The sequence below is a fragment of the Syngnathus leptorhynchus genome, chromosome 10 (assembly GCF_054491065.1).
Source record: "Syngnathus leptorhynchus isolate UIUO chromosome 10, UIUO_Slep, whole genome shotgun sequence".
In the NCBI taxonomy this organism is placed as follows: domain Eukaryota; kingdom Metazoa; phylum Chordata; class Actinopteri; order Syngnathiformes; family Syngnathidae; genus Syngnathus; species Syngnathus leptorhynchus.
Genome location: NC_141204.1, coordinates 5,957,457 through 5,977,067, shown reverse-complemented (window position 1 = coordinate 5,977,067; position 19,611 = coordinate 5,957,457). Strand labels below are relative to the sequence as shown.

At 41.7% G+C, this 19,611-nt stretch overlaps 1 protein-coding gene across 1 annotated transcript; it reads right to left on the bottom strand.

Annotated features, from left to right (window-relative positions):
* Positions 1-528: 528 nt before the first annotated feature.
* On the bottom strand, positions 529-15,929 carry pcsk2 (proprotein convertase subtilisin/kexin type 2). The gene is made up of 12 exons (XM_085922585.1): positions 15,726-15,929; positions 13,961-14,065; positions 10,997-11,110; positions 10,545-10,653; positions 10,085-10,122; positions 7,301-7,377; positions 6,475-6,563; positions 6,180-6,355; positions 5,263-5,478; positions 4,524-4,624; positions 3,088-3,315; positions 529-1,406 (listed from the first exon to the last, which is right to left on the bottom strand). Exons 1-12 carry the CDS (start codon positions 15,927-15,929, stop codon positions 917-919), a joined length of 1,947 nt encoding a protein of 648 aa, XP_085778711.1. The 3' UTR covers positions 529-916.
* Positions 15,930-19,611: the final 3,682 nt, after the last annotated feature.

Below are 19,611 nucleotides of genomic sequence, written 5' to 3'. Positions count from 1 at the left end.
TGTTTTCTTGGGGATGGCTGGATGAATGAATGGATGGATGGATGGATGGATGGATGGATGGATGGATGGATGGATGGATGGATGGATGGATGGATGGATGGATGGATGGATGGATGGATGGATGGATGGATGGATGGATGGATGGATGGATTACAGACTTAATGACATAAGCAATGAAATGAGTTGTTCCTGTGTCAGATAACCAAGAGTGCCAGTGATATGATGCTAAAAATAAACTGTTAATGTAATGACGCCTCCTCTGAGCAGAGAGTGCTTCAACTCGCCTGGCTCGTTCTTGCTGAGAGGCAACGTTTGTCTCCTCTTGTGCTTTTTGAGATGCAACAAAGCAGGAGCAGAGTGTCCTCTAAATCTGATGCTGCATGGATGCCAAATAATAAGAAAAAGGACTTCAAGAATTTGGCGGCAGCTCGAGTTTTCTTTTTGCTCTGCTTCAAATCACTCGAGGGCTTTAATAAACAGCTGGATAGATTTATTATAGTGTACATCAAAGGTTATGAAATACAAACGAAGGAGCACAGGCTGCAAATAAATCACACATTCCTCTCCTCGTTTGTACAATTGGAGCATGTCACAAAAATATCAACAGAAACTTGAAGGAGGATGACACGGAATCAGTTTACAGTCACGACCTGTACAACAGTTGGCAGGAGAGACGAGAGGTGTGGGAGAATTGAAGCGTAAGAGTGGAGCCTTTTGGTTTATCTACAACGTGTAAAAATAATGATATCGTTTCTTGGAGGAGATTACTGAAGGATATACGGTACTTTTATTGTTAAACATTCATTGAAGGTCGAAACTGAAAATACATAAAGCAGAGTGAAAAGGGAGCAAGAACAAAATACGCAAGACGGGATGCGATGAGAGAAACACATGCAGGCGGTCGAGGGAGGATTTTTCAGTTGGTTTTCCTCAGCAAGCTCTTCAAACTTCTCTCCACAGCCTCGTCAAGCTCCTCCTCCAGCTCCTCCTTCTTGGACATGGCCAACTTGGACTGGTAGTCGCGCACTTTCTGGTCTATATAAGGGGCACTTTGTGTTCCATGCAGCATAAGCGTCCATTCCTTGAGGACGCCGCGCTGGAGCTCGTCGCCCCGGAAGCCCACCTCCAGGACCCAGGTCCCGCGCGGGTCCTCGCCCCAGGTGTGCGTGGTCATGAAGGGCCACTTATCAAAGCCCACCTTGGAGTCGTTGTCACGGGGCCGTCGGCTTAGCAGGATAGACTTGGTGCCCATGGGCGAGGTCATGTTGATGTTGAGGTCACCGCGGCGACTGGCGTTGACCGTAATCACCGCCTGGACGTGCTCCAGGTAGCGGACAAAGTTGTCCTTGCCCTGGCAGGCTTCGGTGGTGATGGCCAGCACCAGCTTGTTGCCGGACTGGATTTTACTGGAGAAAAATGACAAATTGATGGTTTAGCTATCTTAAGCAGATGATATCATGAATAACATATTTTGCTTACTTTTTCTGTCAGTGAAATCCAAAATGAAATGCAAATAACCATTTGTCAGATGCAAGCCGAACAGGTTAAAGTGAATCCTGCCTTTGCAGTGCATAAGGAGATTAGTCCCCGCATATTCCGAGAATGGGCTTGTTTTGAAAACCGTGGAAAACAGTTTTTTTTTCCAAGAACAAGAAGCAGCCACTGTTCCCATCTCTTCAGGAGCAAGGACACAGCGGGGAAGCAGCTTGCAGTGGAGCCTTATTAACATTAGAAGCTTAGGCTCACAATGCCGGCAGCTTCAAACGGGAGCGGTCGAAAGACGGCTGAGCTCGCCCAAGCGACCTCAGTAGCAGGAGCATCATAATATATGCTTCTTGGACACTTCATTAGGTACCATTGCACATAGATACGTCCTCAATTGTAGTGAACATTTACCAAAGCGGGCTTATGATTACGAGATGGCTCAATAGTACAAATGACCTTACGAACTATGAACTACCTAGTACGATTTCTCCTCTTTAAAGAAGAACACTTCGGCACTGGAGATTAAAAACAAAGTAGTCACACAATGTGGCCCAGCATGTCAGCTCCTCTGATAATAAGAACTTCTTCTCCAGCCAAGTAAGTCAGCCAGCCCCGCTATCTGATCAGAGTTCAGAGCGGTGGCGTAGTGTGCGCTGGCCGGGGCTTTGTTGATGTTTATTGCTTTCCCCCACAGAGACGCTCTCATCGGAGGTGGCCTTGTTGTAATTATTTCTCCAGCACAATAGGGGCGGCCGAGCGGCCCCCGTGGTGGTGCTGCTGTGTAGAACAGCGAGATGAGGAAAAATGTGACGCATAACATAGCCTCCATTTACGTAAAATTAGCATGCAAAAGACGAGACATTACCATTAGCGTCTGTTCCTTCTAAAGACTATTTCATCGCTTTTATGGCTTACTTTATTTCCTTTTTTTTTTATCTCTATAGCCACTTGTCTTCTATTTTCGTTTTGGAACAATTTCATTAGTGGAGGTTTCCTTAATGAGCAGAGTGTGGGCAGAAGCCCACAATGCTGTGACAAAGCAACCTTCATCAAAGTCTGCGTGATTGACAGTTCTTCCAGGCCAGACCATTTAAGGGTCTCTAATGAAGCCAATTAAGAGGCAAGAGGCCAGAGGAAAGCATTCGCCAGCCCACATGAGGGTTCTCTGAGTCACACTGTCGAATAAAGCTGTGAAGAGGGGAGTCCACGAGAGCAGAGGGGTATGTGTGTGTGGGGGGGGGGGGGGCAAAAGGTTAACGCAAAACCGAACAGAGGAACAGTGGGAGGCCAGCAGGTAAATGAGATAGTTGAGATGGAACAAAGCTGCTCTAGCAATAGGTAGAAAGAAAGAAACAGATTTCAGTGGTGTGTTGCTCTCAAAATTTTGGCCATCACAATTTTTTGTAGTCCTTATGTTTAAAGAGTGGATATCGATATTCAAAGCGAATTCGACAAATGAACATCACTGTCAAAAACTAAAATTCCGGTTTCAATAAAAGGGACATATTCCCATTTCTTAATTTATTAGATAGCATTCATTTAAAACGTTTTGAGAGGAGGCCTCAGTCTATACGTTTATTTTTTTTCTGAAATGGGACTTACTGGTTCTCCTGGATGGATCCAGCAACGCAGTGGAAGCGCTCGGGCACCGTCTTCCACTCTTTGGCCATTTTCACCATGCCGCCGGCATCTAGCACGCCATAGCCAAACAGGTGGTTGAACTCGAGGCCCACGCCGTTCCTCCTCCACTGGTGGACCTCGTCGTGGAGCTGGTTCCTCTTAGAGGTCAGCACTGAGAGGTGCTGCATGTCTCTCCATGTCAAGTCGGGGCTGGGGGCAGAGAGGGAGAAGAAATTAATATTTACAGTGAAATTTGTATGGAGTTTGTCGGTATCAGAAAAAAAAAAATCATAGGAGATTTTTTAGGTCATAACATTTACATTCTGTACTGAAAATGAATTTTAAGCATAGATTTTTATTGTTGATGCAGATCGTTTTCAATATTGTGCAGACGTTATAGGTGCTGCTGTTTTGGTTAGCGGTGTAGTTAATGTAGTTCAAATGAGCTCAGCAGTTCCACATAAACAGTCGCGATAATGAACTGAGATCATTGGTTATAATCAGTTTTTCTTTTGTTGGTTACATGCGTCCAGCAACTACTGTAATTGCTTTGTTTTCCTGCCGTCACATGATTCAAGAGTAAAAACGCTTTGACGAGGCGGGTGCATCCACTCACTACCGACAGCGACATCATCATCATGTGTGCAGAGCAAACAATGGTTTCTTTGCACAACTACGCTAAGCGGGTGTCTGTTAATGGTGGGCAGATTCTTGTCAGCGCTTTCACGTGATAAATTAAGCATCGGTGAGGAAGGAAAGGTTCTTCGCTGGGGTTTCTCACAGAATCCCTTTTGCAGTTTTTACTTTTCAATTAATTACGCAATGTTACTGCGTACCTGTCATGTACTGTGTTTTGTGCGCAAAGGCAATTTGAACAGTATTTATGTGTATTTTTGAAAACTACGGAAAAATAAATTGACTGAATACAATGACTGAAAAGATTATTGAGTGGAATGAACATGTGCCTTTATATTCAACAGAGACGGACATGAAAAACTGGAAATACTTTCATTGAATCTCATCTGAACCCAAGGACAAGGACAAGACTATACAAGGACAGCAGACTACATGAGGACATAACATTAAATGAAATAGTTGAAGAGACACGGACAGGAGGACACAGGAGGACACTTGGGTTCGCGGCATCTGCCTGCGACAGATACAATAATTGATTTTTGAGCATTTTCTCTTTTTTTCAAGAATTGTTTTCAACATTTCCACCTGTTCCTCAAAAGGAACATATAAAACTCCTTGCTCCGCCAGTGCTTGAACAATGAAAATAAAAACCTTGATAGTCAAAATGGGTGGTGGAAATAAAGAAAAACAACTAACAGCAACAACAAGAAATAATCCACAACATCCATATGCCCTTATACTACAAAACGGTAAGATAACATAAGAACAGAGACAGCACATACTTTGCCTCAAGAGCCAGAGCAAAAACTCCAGCTGCTTCTGGAGCTGCTGCTGATGTTCCGGAATGGCGCAGAGTGCAGTTTCCATACAGGTCGGTGGTGGCCTACATGTAAAGCAAAATTGTTACTGTCTGTGTTGAAGAGCTGAAGAAATGAACAATGTCTTGACTCTTAAGAGATTAAAAAAAAAAGATGGATGTAGAAGTAGTTCTCTGTTCCATTAACCTGCCAGTACACAAGTTATGTTAATATTTATTGACTCAACCTTCATTTGTGGCATTCGGTGCGTAATTAGTTGGAATAACAGCCTGACTGCAATTAGAAAGAGAACCCCGGGGAGGACCCTGACTCTGTCAACAGCTCGCGGTCATTTGCATAATCACAAATACAAACAAGGCTGCCTTTGTACACGGGGAAAAGCCTAGTTTTGTCTATTAATAACCAATTCACACACATGCATTTCTAATATAATGTTTTTGTAAAATTGTGAGTTTTTATTATTTATGAGTAGTTCTTCCCATATTGATCTGAATTCCGCCAGTTATCATAACATTAGCAAATTTGCATAAAAACACTGATAATTTTAATAAGCTTAATCTTTTCAATTATAGTGTAAAATTCTTAGATCTTAGACATTTTTGTATTATTTTACAATCTTGATTAAAATTGATGTAATTATTTGTACTACTGACTATAGTACTACTATGAGCTCATTTGTGTCCACTTCAACATAAACACTCACAACGCCAGCCTCAGGGTTCCTCTTGCGTCCGTTGCTGAAGGTGGACGCCAGTGTGGATGAGCAGCTCTCGTCGTACAGTGCCGTGCGTCCGTCGTTGATGGCCGAGTTGATGGAGATGGTCCACATACTCGAGGCGTAACCATCGCAATTGCAGTCGTCATAGCTACCGCCGTCTCCCGATGCCCACACGTAGATGCTGCCTTTGCCTCCTCGCCCCTGGATCGAGACGGGTGAATAGAAGAGTTCTGATTTTGATTAGGGGGATGTCGTGGGTGGAATGTATAATTGGAATTACATAGTGCTACTAATTACAGGATGCAAGAAGCTCCGGCTGATTTATGTATATGATAAAAATCTATGAGTCGGTTTGTCTCAGGGGCGACAACTACGTAAAAGTCTTCATGTCAAATAGAAAAAAGAAAAAAATTGCACAAAGCAAATTTGCACTATTTCCTCCTTCCTCACAAAATTCCACAAACCATTCGTTATTATTGTTATTATTATTATTGAACACAAACAGAGTACGCCTCCAGCTTTGTGGCTCCTCAGCTCCGGGAAGCCTGGGTCATTTTAGAGAAGCCTACACCTGCCTGAGCGCAGTCCACCAGGATGATTAATCAGTCTAGTAATAGGCAGTGGCACTGTTAGCATGGCAACAGTCTGTGTGCATGTGTGTACGTCTTCCGCAGAAGGGGGTGGAGGGGATCTTAGCCTGGCTACTGTCACGTGGATGGGATCTGCTTCTCATTCACCAGAAAAAAAATACACCATGTATTGTGTTGGTAAGGACAATTAAGGGATGTTTTTACACCGTCGACACAGAAATACGTCAATCAGACAATTGGACGTTTGTGCCGGGAAAAACTCAAATGTGTCTTGGAAACCAATGACTCCTTCAAAGAAAATCCAAGCCTTACCTTGTTGACGCCATCAGCCATAGCCTGAAGGGTTAACTCTCTGGGTCCATCCACGGTCTTGCCATCATCAGTGGGCCCCCAGCTGGCACTGTAGATATCAATGACTTGAGGCATATGGCTGATGGACGAGGCCTCGATGATGTCCGTCATGAATGGCTGGTCCAACATTCTAATACCTGGCGTGTGAACAAGAAAGGAAATGAAACCTGCGGGAGATCTGTGAAGCCATCATAGCGTTATTACAAGTGCCGCTTCCACACATTATTCCGCTCATCCCCGGCATCACGACACATACCCGCCACCTTGGAGTTGTAGGCAACTCCCACGCCGCAGATGTTGTTGTTGGCTGCCGCTGATACTTCCCCGGCACATCGAGTACCATGACTGGTGACAGGAAGGAGCAACACACGGGATTAGGAAGAATTTCTAAATTCCAACAAGGCTAGAAAAAAGGGATACTGAATTCTTCAAACTTGTGGTATTTTGATGAAACCCTGACATGTTAAGATTAAAGAATTGTTTCTACTTTTGTCTCGCTCCAAATCAGTGTGTGCTTGTGTTACGTCTCTCTCGCCTCCATCCCTCAGCTTCCCACAGGGACCTTGCAGAGAGTCGACCCCATTTCTCCCAGCATCCTTTGCCACTGACAGGAAGCTATTTATAACAGCCGGCTGATTAGCCGAGTTGCGCGCTCGCCAGTCTCAGAGCTGCCGCGCTGACAAACCCTGCACACACATTTCTACACCCCTGACTATATTTCTCCCGTCTTCACAAGTCGCAGAGGGACAAGGCAAGTGGGATAAAGCACTATCAGGAACAAGGTCGCCTAAGCGTGAACGTGCCTTCTTTATCCACTGTATCTTGGCAGCAAAAACAAGTATTGTGCTTTCTAGTGTTCTTATGTTCAGACAACAATAGCTTTGTGTATACTGCACCATTATGTCCTAATGGAACAAAATCACTCGAGAGCTGCTGGACTCTAGGGAAAGCACACAAAAACATAGTGTGTATTCGTGTGTGTGTGTGTGTGTGTGTGTGTGTGTGTGTGTGTGTGTGTGTGTGTGTGTGTGTGTGTGTGTGTGTGTGTGCTTGGCTAAACAGAGGATGGCTGAGTGAGCTACCTGTTGAACCAGTCATCTGTGTAGCGTGGAAATGGGTAGGGGTCATTGCTGCTGAAGTCATAACTGGCATCTGCATTCTGAAAAGACCAAATTGATGTGTTCATGAAGAGAATAATATGAAAACAGAAAGCGGGGAATATTTTATTCAGCTCTTGATCTATTTTGCCAAATGTGTGTTTAAGTTACGGTATTCTGTGTTTTTATAGAGGGACGGGGGAGCACTTTATGACTCCAAAACCAACCTCCATGTGTCGAATCAATAAGTCTTCAAGGTAAAATAATACGCTCTTGACTGTAGGACAACATTTATCATGCAGATATAACAGTGACGCCTTTAATCATAACAAATCAACAGGAAGTACGGGGGTTGCACAAATTCTAATCAATCCCAGGCGGGGCCGAATTGTATGAGACCAAAATGTGATAGGAATCGAAAGAACCACAGAACAGCAAAAAAAAAAGAGGACAAATGTCTTTCTTGGGACATAGTGTCATTAAGGGCTGTGCTGCCTGCTGTGAACTCCCGTTTGATTCCTCATATATGAGTACGACAAAGTATTCATTATCCCCATAGTGGGGAAAGGCATCAGATCAATTAGCAGCCATGTTGACTGGATTGTACCTCTATCATTATCTCAACACAGGCTGTTATTATCTTTGCCCATGCAACCTTTGTTTTCTCAGAACGAGTTACAGTCTATGAAATGTTAGTTTCAGATCTGCCATTTTCGAGAAACATATCTAATGACTGAAAAAGGTGAACAAAGGTCTCGAACATATTTTGTGCTGGTGGTTAACTTGGGAAGGTGTCACTGACTTTAAACTCTACAGTAATTTTTATACAGTTCAACAATGTATATGCTAACATAAATTGTCAATACAACAACTAAGTGTTGTTACGAACAATTTTGTCATGACCTATTTTTCAGCAAGTCATAACATTTAGCCCCAATAGGACATTATTGGTTCCAAATAAGATGCCAAATGAAATAAAACATGTTTTCATTTTAGAAGGAAATGACAAGCAACAGGAGACATCGTGAATGTAGTTGTATTACTCACATCCATCTACTGTACTAAAGTAAACTCAAATTGATTGAATGCGGGCAGCATTGCTCATAAATCAACGTCTATTACGGGACGAACAGAGAGGACATACAAAAAGGGACAGTTATCACAACTGATAACATTTAATCACATTATTTTATTTACATAATGAGATAAGAAGCAAATGCTTTTTAAACTGGTTAATAACTGTTTGATTTTAAATTCTGACTTACAGAAAATGTATAGACGGAAGTTGCAATGTTGGCGCGGAATAAAGTTGGAATGTTACATGAAATTTATAGTTATGTAAAAAGACACATTTGGTCCTGAAGTTATAAAGTTGATATTGAGCTTTGTTGTCCTTGGTGTACAGTTTCTGAGTCAAGACACCAATGAATGAAAATGAACTTGCTTCTTTCTCGCTTCTTCAATCTTTTCAAACAGCACAACAATCAGGAACATCACAAGCGTGTGATAGCATAACTCGTCGTCATGGCAACATCAGCATCCTCCCGACAACAATGTAACCCTATTAGAAGACTTTGAAATATCACACCTCTGTGTCCTTTGCACTATCTCTGAAAACAAAAGGGGGGGATGTATTTATCATCACTGTGGGGTGTAGACCTATTTTCCAAATGGTGAAAAGATAAGTGTGGAAATACACTGAGTCATCATAAATGATCAAAATGACTCCATTGTTCGAAAAGGCACAGTCTCATTTAGTCCTCTAATACAAGTGTGTTGTTGTGTTGTGTACCATCAAGGTAGCGGCGCATGCTCTTCTATCACCCCCGCTAAGGCCCTCTGACATTTTTGGGTCAAGGCCGGTCGCTGTTCACAGGCAAGAATTGAGGAGGCAAACACTGGAGTAAGGCTCACGGGAGGATGTAATAGGAGCTGGATGAAGCGGCTTGACTTTTATGGGCCAAGAGGGACTCATTGCTTGGCTTTTTATTACTGCGAGCAGGCTGGCATCGGTGCGTTCACAGGATTTCAGGTAACAGATGGCACATTTACGCTGTCGCATTTTTTTGATGCAAAATGGTGGAAAGACAGTCATAAAGGTCCTACAATGTTACTTCCTACCCTCTGCTGCAGTGTTCAATTGCAAGTTCTGCTCTAACGTAATTATTTTTTTCCCCATCCCATTGTAACTTTATTTTGGAAACATGGCAACTTTTCATTCAATTTAAAAATGTAATTCTTGTAACAGTATTATTATAGTTGTTTTTATGTATATATGGTTATATTAGTGTTACGAGTACTTATTCTAAGAAAAAATGAAAAATCAAGCTTTTGTCGCCACAGCGTCATCTGCTGGTTCAGCTAGGCACAAGCCCCAAAAACACAAACATGTAGTTGGATGCAGTTTTTGGCTGCAAACGTTATGGCCAAATAATTTCTCATTTCCTTGTTATGTTATCCTCCCACTTGTCCTTTAAGCTTTTATCAGTATGCTGGAGGTAGAACATCATATTATGCACTACCCTGCCGTTATCTGCGCTGGTGACAGATCGGCCTGCCATCGTGCCTGCCATCGCGGACATTAGCATTATACAGCTCAGCTGTCCTCAAAAGCTCACTCCTGCGTCCTCCACCAAGCATGACAAGGAGACCCGGCAGGCATGACAGCGCCTCGGAAAGCACCTGCCATCGGCCAACTGGATCGCCCCCTCGCTCTGCTCCCTAACAGGAGCTTGGAAAGTTTTGCAAATTTAATAACGAGGTACTCACATAATTAGATGCCAGGTCTGGATGGAGATAGTCAATGCCTGAAATACAATTTTGACATGGATATCACGGCCAGCTAATCATGTGACACAGTGATTTAAGACAGTAACGTCCTCTGTGTTTTGCATCATAATTCATCATAAATCACAATAAAAAAACAATCCTCATTTTCCCCACACAGTGTAATATGATTCAACACAAAGGCAATGCTGCCATGACAAAGCTAATAATGCTTTGTTTTGATTGACATTGGCAATCACTGACATATTAATCTACCAAAGGAACCCTCACGATCGTATCCACTTTCTGTCTGTCTGTGTTTGTCATATTGCCAATGGTGTAAAATTGTATTCAAATAAGCTAAGATATAATTATAATACTGTTTGCATTTTATTTGCTCTGTAAAGACATGTTAAGACGTACTTAATAAATAGTGTGAAAAGTAACCCCAAAAGTAACTTGCCATCATCCATGATTGCGATGGTAACTCCTTGGCCTGTGTAGCCCAGTTGCCAGGCCTCAGCCACATTAAGATCCAGCCCGGGGGTCCCGTCTGCTTGGCCAGTGTTAATCTAATCACGTAAAATAAGAATCCATGACTCATAGCATTCAAGGTGGAGAGAGAAAAAACAATATCAAGGAGGACAAATGTGGGTGGGATGCTTTGGTGAAGGTAACGTCAGAGATAACAGCGCATCTCGCGAAAGATGGCTTGGGCTGTGTTCCACTGATGAAGAGCAGCGAGCTTGCAGCAGCCGTAAATGTCACACTTGCCACTCAGGCTTAAACGAGAGGGGCACTGCGCATGCAGCCGTGTATTGGCATGGCTAATTAAAGTGTGACTAACTGCACTGATTGTGGAAGTTGTGGGGAAAAATGTATGCTTATAATGGTCGGGTCCGGGTGGTGACTCACCAGGTACCACTGTTTGGTGAACAGCGGGTCACTTATGTTCACGTCCATGTCATCTATACTTCGGTAGCCGCGCTTCTGACGGTCAAAGCCATCTTGGTCCAGAATGTTCTTAACCTGGAAAAAATTGACATGACCGGAGATTTGTTTCAAAAGAGCATTCAGCCACTGCAGCCTTCAAGTGAATTTAATTGTGCTTGAAATAAGTACTTCTTTGATTGCCCTTGCCAATTTTACATTTTTCAGCCTTGGAAATCCGCTTGCAGTTCCTTATAAATGTCCTCTTGTGTACTGGTTTAAAAAGGAATGAGATTTGCCACTTCCATTGGCCAAAAAGCTAGGCTAAGCTGTGTTCATGTCCACAACGGCGCAAAAGCCCTTTTCTTGCTACAGTAACTCCAAGTGAGCAAAAACACCAATCCAAAGGCAACTCCATTCACAATTAGACCACTCTTTGCTCACCCTGAGAATAAAAAAAGTGTGATGATGTACCAAACATCGGATTGTTTGCCATTACTTGATCCAGACGGGGATTCTTTACATTTGGAAAAGACAAAAGAGGCTGTTTTTGTCGTCGCCTGTTCCTCAAGTCCACAAAACACAAACACATATAATTCTTGTCAGGGCTTTAAAATGTCCTTCGACACATACATTCGGGTGACTAAATCCCTTTTGGTGTGAACGGGGTATAAAAACAGGCATTGTGGGTGTTTTTTTACTGCCACTGATAGATAAGGCAGTATAGAGCAGCACTCTACATGGCCTTTTAAATCCTATTCATCTTTTTACAGCGTACGCTGAGCAATCGGGAAGCGCACAGTACACGCCATCAATCAGCGCAATCAGACGATCGTTCAAATGACAGCGCCAAATACCACATACGTATTTGAAAGTATATATTGTGAATGCATTTATTTGACATTGTTTACCAACTGGTTTACATGTTGCCTAAACTCAACAGGAACTAGAAATAAGACTAAAAAAATATATAAACAAACACTGCATTTCTTGCTAGATAATAAAAATGATTAAATGTTAATCATTGGTATGCCATTCATGCTTTTTTTCTCATTAGAATTCGGCAAATACTAACATGCTAGCACATGGTATGTTAACCTGAATATGTGTATACTCTAAGTACAAGGTCCGGTTATACATTTATCATTGTAATCTGGTACCATTTTAAATGATAAAATTCAAACATGCTCGCTCTTGGTATACGGATTCATAGGATGTCTTCAATTAAAATCATTAAAACGTTTTTTACGGGGAAATGTCAAATTTTTGGAGAAGGGAAAAAATAGTCTCTATGCTTAACGAGCTAGACAGGCTAATTGTTTGAAATCAGAACTATGGACAAAAATAGGGAGGATAAAAATAAAGACAAAATAATTTGCTCTTCAATTTTCACACAATGTCTATAATTATAATCCTGAGCTAAAATAGCCTGCTGACCGCTTGCGTAACTGTTCCAGGAGAGCAAGCTCTGGGCATTTTAGGACTCATACAGATTGAAGGTAAAGGAGTCATGAAAGAAGTGGGTCATTGTTCTCCACTATTTCATTCCAACCAAACCTCTCGGGGAAAGTAGAAAAATCAATATAACCGTCCCCTGCAGTACATTCGGTGCTTCTAGGAAGGCACAAAATACAACCGTATAAGCCATTGTGACATTTTAAAGATAATTAAAATCTCCTCCACTAATGGTTTGGTTACTGGCTTATTTTAATGCACTTTGAAGCAGTTAAACATTAGCGTTGCTCTAAAGGACTTGAGTATTACAGTGTTCTTGCAGAATGCATATTTTATTGAGTGGAGGAGGACGGCAGGGAAACACTCGACACCGTGATATACAGGCTACATAAAATCAGTCATGCATCAGAGCCAGTAACTGTAGCCGTACACAGGATGAATATCACAACCCCATCAAAATGGCAGGGATATCCCATGCCTAAAAATAACCATATGGTGAATGTTTATACTTTGAAAGATCTCCCCCAAAATAATGTCAATTACAGCTGAAGCAATTAATCAAATACCTTGAATAATTTAATTAGAGAAAATGTTGGAGGAAAATATCTTCCTTGAAGCTTCACAGTGCAAATTTAATTTTCTGCATATCATCCAAACATACTGCGAATTATTATTTCTTTTTTTTTTTTTTTTTACAACAAACGCATATTAGACAACTGTCATTTACTCTGCATACACAGCGTCATCGCTGTACCCACGGTTAACTAAGTAGCACTTATCTCATAAAGCTTCACAGGAAGGCGTTTGAAAGCAAGAATTTCAAAGGGAACAAAACACATAAACACAACCTTTGCAGAAATCTCTTCTTAAAAGGCACCTCATAAAAAGATAGTGGATGATTCAGAGTTTGTGAGTGACTAAGTGGCGTTCAACAGAGGAAAAACAGTTTAGATGAGTCACACAGCAGCTCAGAGGTTTTGACGCTAAAATGATCATAACATCAATAAATCAATCTCATGGATAACGAGCGGCAAACATACATTTTATCTGATTCAATGGAAACAAATTAAATTCATGAATATTTGATTCCTATTTTGGTTCCTATAGTAACGTTTAGGACAGTGATATCCATTAATACGGGCCAATGTTATTATTGATTTCAATTAGTCTTACAGTACGTTAATAATGAAAGCCACTTCTTGCATCATTGTGTTTTTTTTTTATTTCTTATTTCTTGAATTTGCTATTAGGTGGCTTTCCATTGGCAAAACGAGGTTATTCCGCCGGAGCTAGAGCAGTGGCACTGGCTTCCGCTGCAATATGCTTGGATGCCCCAGATGCAAATTGACTATTGGGTATTTCCCTATTTTTTAGAAAATTCCCGCCTGCCCCTCATTTTTAAGATTTTCATAGTTTCTTGTTGTATTGGGCGAAAAGAAGCAATTCTTGTGCAATTATTGAATGTCACGGTCTTAAGACATGTCACATCGTTACCCTGCTGTCTTCCTGGAGCCGCTGTCTGCCTCGAACGCTGCGTTTGCTCCGCCTCTTGGAAGAATCCTGAGGATAGAAGTGGTAGAGCCCCTTTCCAAAGGCCACCTGAGTAGAAACAAAATGGTGCACAAAGGCGATGGATGAGAACGGGTTGAAAGCATGGCCCAATCGACATGTAATTGCCACACTACAATAGGTCAGAATGGAGAAAGGTTGAAGAAAGGGCACTGATTTCCAGGCTTTCATGAAAGAAAGACGGGAGTCTATTTTAAGGCATGGGTGTTAGAATCAAACCTAATGCATGGTGAGAGCAATGGAATGAGATGCATGACTCCTTTTTTTTTTCCCCTTCAGGCACAGTGCCCAGATTAAAGACCCCCTTATGTTTGAAGACCGTCTAAGTTGGGGCAGGTCAATCTTTGATTTAAACGCTCTCGGATGAGCCTGGTGTATTGCCTGTGACTATGACGTTGATGATAATTGTTATTTTTCATATATGCTCTCAAAAATAAAAACGAGACGACCTGCACATAAGTCCATTTGTCTTGTTAATTAAGTAACATTTAAAGATAGTTCAAACAAAGCAGCTATTGTTTAATGGCGCATATCCCATCAAGACAAATATAGCTGCCGATTACATAACCTGTGAAGGGAGGAGGGAGGAAAGATGGGGAGGGGGTGGCTCCACTGTCCAAGAAAATGAGCTAGCAATCAAACGAATACCGCTCAGCAAATGTTACAATGATGATGTACAGATTGACACATTTTTAATAAACATGATTCTTATTCAGAGTCAGAGGAGGAAATTTTGTGCTGTACGCATCGCTGGCTGCAACATCCCCCCATGAGCAATTTCACACACGTCCATTTTGACAGGCCCACACACTGTTAAAGGCAGAAGTGGGGAGGGTCGGGGGCATCATTTCTTCTGCTCCATCATAGAGGCCTTGTTAGTGTTTTGTTCATATACGAGACATGTTATCCAGACATTCCATGTCATGTCTTCAGGGTGAGTAAAATGTCACATATAGGGATTGATGTGTGTCTATGTGCGTATGTGTGTCTTATGAATGTGCGTAAAGCGGAGATGGGGAATGTGTAAGGCTGTGTCTGTATTGATAAAATACAAATGTTATATTATTATTATTATTATTATTATCATTATTATTATTATTATTATTATTATTATTATTATTATTAACATGATACAGGTATTTTATATTATATTTGACTATGTTTTGCATTTTTTTATAAAGAGAATAGAGTAAAACCACTTAACTGTTTCCATAACAAAATATTTAGTTTTATAAATCCTAAGTTATTTAAAATCATTTAACATCCATTTACCTTTATTTCCATGTTAGTATTACTCTAACGTTTTTAAATATAGGCTCTGTTTCATATTTTTATGTATTTTATATTAAGTACAATTTATCCATTTATTAGCTCTTCATTGGATTTATTTTCCTTTATCAAATCAATTGGATTGTTTATTTCATAGGCATTTGTTATTTGTTTATTGTCTGCTTCTTTCTTTAAATATATTTTTCACATAGAAAAATGCAATAGAATTGCTTTGAGTCACATTTATGTCCAGTCGGCATGCTGCCAATAACCCAGTCTGCCTTGTAGTGAGACGTGACGTCAACACATTTCACAGAAGTGCATTGGAAAACAAAACAAATGCTTGTGAAGGCTTTGAAGAAAATCATTTTTAAACAAAATCTATTACTATACAGGGGCTTTCTTTGTACGAGTATCCTACCTTGCGAGCACTCTGGTACCCATGTTGTGCTGCAAGTTGGTGCGCCTCTTCCTCCGGCGCCTCCTCGTGCAACTGGACCACAACATGCTCCGTGGAGTGTCTCTCCGCAGCCTGCGTCGCCGTCGCCAGCAGCAGCAGCAGCAGCGCGTTCAGCACCACCATAAATCCCACGCGTGTCCCTGCACGGTGGGGAGATCCGTGCATCGTGACCGGCTTGTGTCAATACCGTCCGTGCGTGCGTGTTTGTGTGCACGCGCCTTCTTGCCTGGGCTGCCCGTCAGCTTGTGTTTGGATGTTAAGGGGGAAGGATGCTCCTGGTGAGAGAGGAGGGAGGAGAGGGAAGGGGCGGGGGGAGGAGGTGGAATCAGAGGTTTTGCGCGCGCATCTCCTCCGCAAGTTGGTGTTTCCTCTCCTGCTGCGGGGGGAATGGGGCACTCGTGTGTGCTGCTGGGGGCAAACGTGCATCCTCAGCTTTGTGTCCCTCCGCCTCCTCCTTCAGCCTGGTGGCGTACTGTTGGTCTTTCACTTTCAGCACCCTGGAGAGATCCTACGCTGTCATTAAAAACCAACAGGATTTGAGCCTTAGGAGAATAGGATTCTGGTCTATTCGCATTCTCATTATCCATATCTTGATCCCACATGGGCCACACTGCAGTATTAGATACACGTCCAAAATGTAATGTGCTGGTCCTGTAATAGATTATTTTGATAAGGCATTCATAAATCAAGGTGCCACTGTACCCATGGGGACGAAAAAACAAACCAGTTATATACCTTAGCTTTAGCCCAATTAAAATATCACTGGTTTTGTAATGTATGGAGATCACGTATTCGCTATGAGCTCGCGACTCCTCTTTTAAGGCTTCACAGATTGCAGACATCCATTCTAAGCAGTTTGACCTTCTCGGTTGGAATGGAGAAAACAGCTGGAATGGCGTATAATTGGATGTGAGCAGCAGGTTGTTGAAAAAAAAGAAGAAAAGAAAGAAGCCTTCTCATTAAAGTGCTCCTGCTGCTGCTACTCGACACACTATGGAAGACATAAGAACTCGACATGGTAGTACATTCTTTTGGAAATGAAGGACTAGCCCGTTTGTGTGAGGTGCATATATTGCAGTTGAGGGAACACCAACCACTTTAACGACTGATGTCATGTGAAATAACATCCCCAAAGTTGTTTGAAACAGCTCAGGGGGAAAACAATGCTGTTTTTTAAGTGTAGGCTTTCTACTAATCACCGTTTGCTGCTTCCCCGGAGGTTTCCTCCCACACGACTGCCACTCTGCAGCCGAGTGATTATTTGCTTAGCTCGGACAAACGAGCTAGCGTCTCCATTATGCTTCATGCATCCTAAAAGAAGACACTGCACAGGTTCCTATTGAAGCAATGCATCACAAATAATTTATGTTGTGAGAGGAGCGAGTCTGCGTGGGATCATCTCATCGCTTCATCTCAAAGATGATGATGTGTCCGCTCCATACGATGAAGGTTGTGAAGTCAGCATGACAGTGGGAAGGAATAATGATTGTCACTGATGGAAAAAAAAGTGGTTTCACAGGAAAGGTGAGGTATAACAACACCATGTCATTTATATAAAATGAGAACATCTCTAGATTTTGGTGCAGATTTATAAATCCTCTATTTATTTCCAAGCTACTCTGATGAAATGCCCAGCAACAACCATAACCCAATGATTATAATGATAAACCAAACAGCAATCTGGATAAAAAGCCGTACTGGTCACTGGAAAGAAAGATTCTTTAATTTTTCATACATGCTGCAAGGGAGTGCTTTTTATTGCTTCGGCTATTGGCTTCAGTGAGAACACATGACACAGCAGCTACAAAGAAACTGATATTCGATTAAGAATCAATCTCGACCATCACTTCAGGGCACACCCCATCGTTCGACCAAAGTCAGCTAGAGTGAGACAGGAAGCCCCTCCCGACTGCTTAGAGATTGTCATTTTGGGGTATTTTGATTGCATGGTGTCCCAGAAATGAGACACCTGATAACTCTTATAAGTGATGAGGAAAAAAATGGCTTAACACTGCACGTCCATTTCGAGGAAGCTCAATTCGATACAGTTCCATTAAGTTGCAAGCTCGGAGTGAGAGAGGCAATATGGGTACTTTGCACACTGACTTGACACGATGGATCAGGGAGGTTGATTCTCTTTCTGTGTGTGTGTGCTGAGCTTCTTCAGGTGTCTGCCACTGTGAGATAAGATGGCAGATATGAAAAAATAATAATAAGCACAGAACAGACTTCATTTCGGGGGTGGTGTCATTTCCCTGTCATGGTGTATCTAGCATTCAATCTTTCAGATTTATGGAGTGTGGTCATTTAAAATGGTTCAGTATTGAAGGAAAGGTTCTTCCTTTAGATCAAATGGGGATCTAAAATGATGGTGAACATCAATAAACCCATTCTATTGAAGTGAATTACTATGTATGGCAGTGTAGGTGCCGTTTACATTCTGTGAGCCCACATGGGCCAGAAACTGTGATCAACAAAACTGGTAATTCAGGTTCGCACAGTCCATGGCTTTTATTTTCATAACCCCACTGCTGTGGCATTGTGATTTTCCCCTCAGCAGGGTGCCGGCTAGTCTAAAAACCACCGGTGAGCATGTTTTTTTATGAAGTCTGCTCACAATGTGACAAGGAAAGTCTGGTTATAGTGTGACCTGCTATCTTATTTTTGTTGTTTGTGTATAGTGTGACCTGCTATCTTATTTTTGTTGTTTGTGTTCTCATGGGCGTCAACTGGATATTTGGGTAATTCCAGTAATGTATTTGCAGTTGATTCTTAACTAATTGAATTCACCTACGTTTTTTCCGGACTATAAGGTGCACCAGACTATAAGGCGCACCTTCAATGAATAGCGCATTTTAAAACTTTGTCCTTATATAAGGCGCACCGGACTATAAGGCGCACCATTAATGTATCATGTCAGATTTTTAATCCAAATCAAATCAATCTCCATTTTATCTTTTTTATTTCAACTTCAGACGCAACAAATTACTTTACAATCAAAATAATGATCCGTAGTCTTTTTGATTCATGATTCATAGTCTTCAGCGGGCCACTTATGATTGATTTCATGACACAATGCTTCGGGCCAATTTAAATTTAGGAATTTGGTCCATATATAAGGCGCACCAGACTATAAGGCACACTGTGGCCTTTCGAGAACATTTTAGTTTTTTAGTTGCGCCTTATAGTCCGGAAAATACGGTATTTGTTCATGTGTTTCTGGATTGTGCAGCTTTTGTTGTAGATAAATAGATTTACAGTAGAGTAGAGCAGAACATTCTGCAATTGCCAATAGGGCGGCCATATTGGCTAACAAAAAGCATTAACTTAGCAACGGGTGTTTATAGCCCACACACACAGAAACACACAAAATAATGTTGTTAGTTTGAAATTTTAAACTGTTATGAAAGAACTATTGGTGATACAGTTACAGTTTAAAACAAACATTTTCCAACATTGTAACTGCCACTAATATATTTGTATGAGCATAACAGAACAGGGCTAGTATGAATATTACAACTAATAAAACAAAGATAGTCTATGCCGAAGCTCAGCAGGTGAAACAAAAACACAATTTCTTTGAAGCATCTGTGTCAGAGCAAGCCACTCACCTGCGCTAAGAGCCGCCGAAGCGTGACGGGCTGCTGCCACCTGCTTTGTTATTCAAAGCCTACTCCACAAGCAATTCCACTTTAATTGGAAGAGAAAAACAAGCGCGCACGATTCCGATTATGCATAATCAAGATGATTAATTCCCTCTGCGTGTTGCTTATTTTCAAGGTGAGCATTCAGTGCTGCCTAATGGATGCGTTACATAGAGGGCGATTAAAAGACTTGCAAATTTGAC

What these genes read in the sequence shown, in the direction of transcription:
- pcsk2 (XM_085922585.1), bottom strand. Translation starts at nt 15,929, where the DNA reads ATGCACGGATCTCCCCACCGTGCAGGGACACGCGTGGGATTTATGGTG. An exon ending in GGCTCCAGGAAGACAGCAGG is followed by an intron (nt 11,111 to 13,960) that starts GTAACGATGTGA and finishes AATTTTTTCCAG; the next exon opens with GTTAAGAACATTCTGGACCA. An exon ending in TCACCAAACAGTGGTACCTG is followed by an intron (nt 10,654 to 10,996) that starts GTGAGTCACCAC and finishes TTACGTGATTAG; the next exon opens with ATTAACACTGGCCAAGCAGA.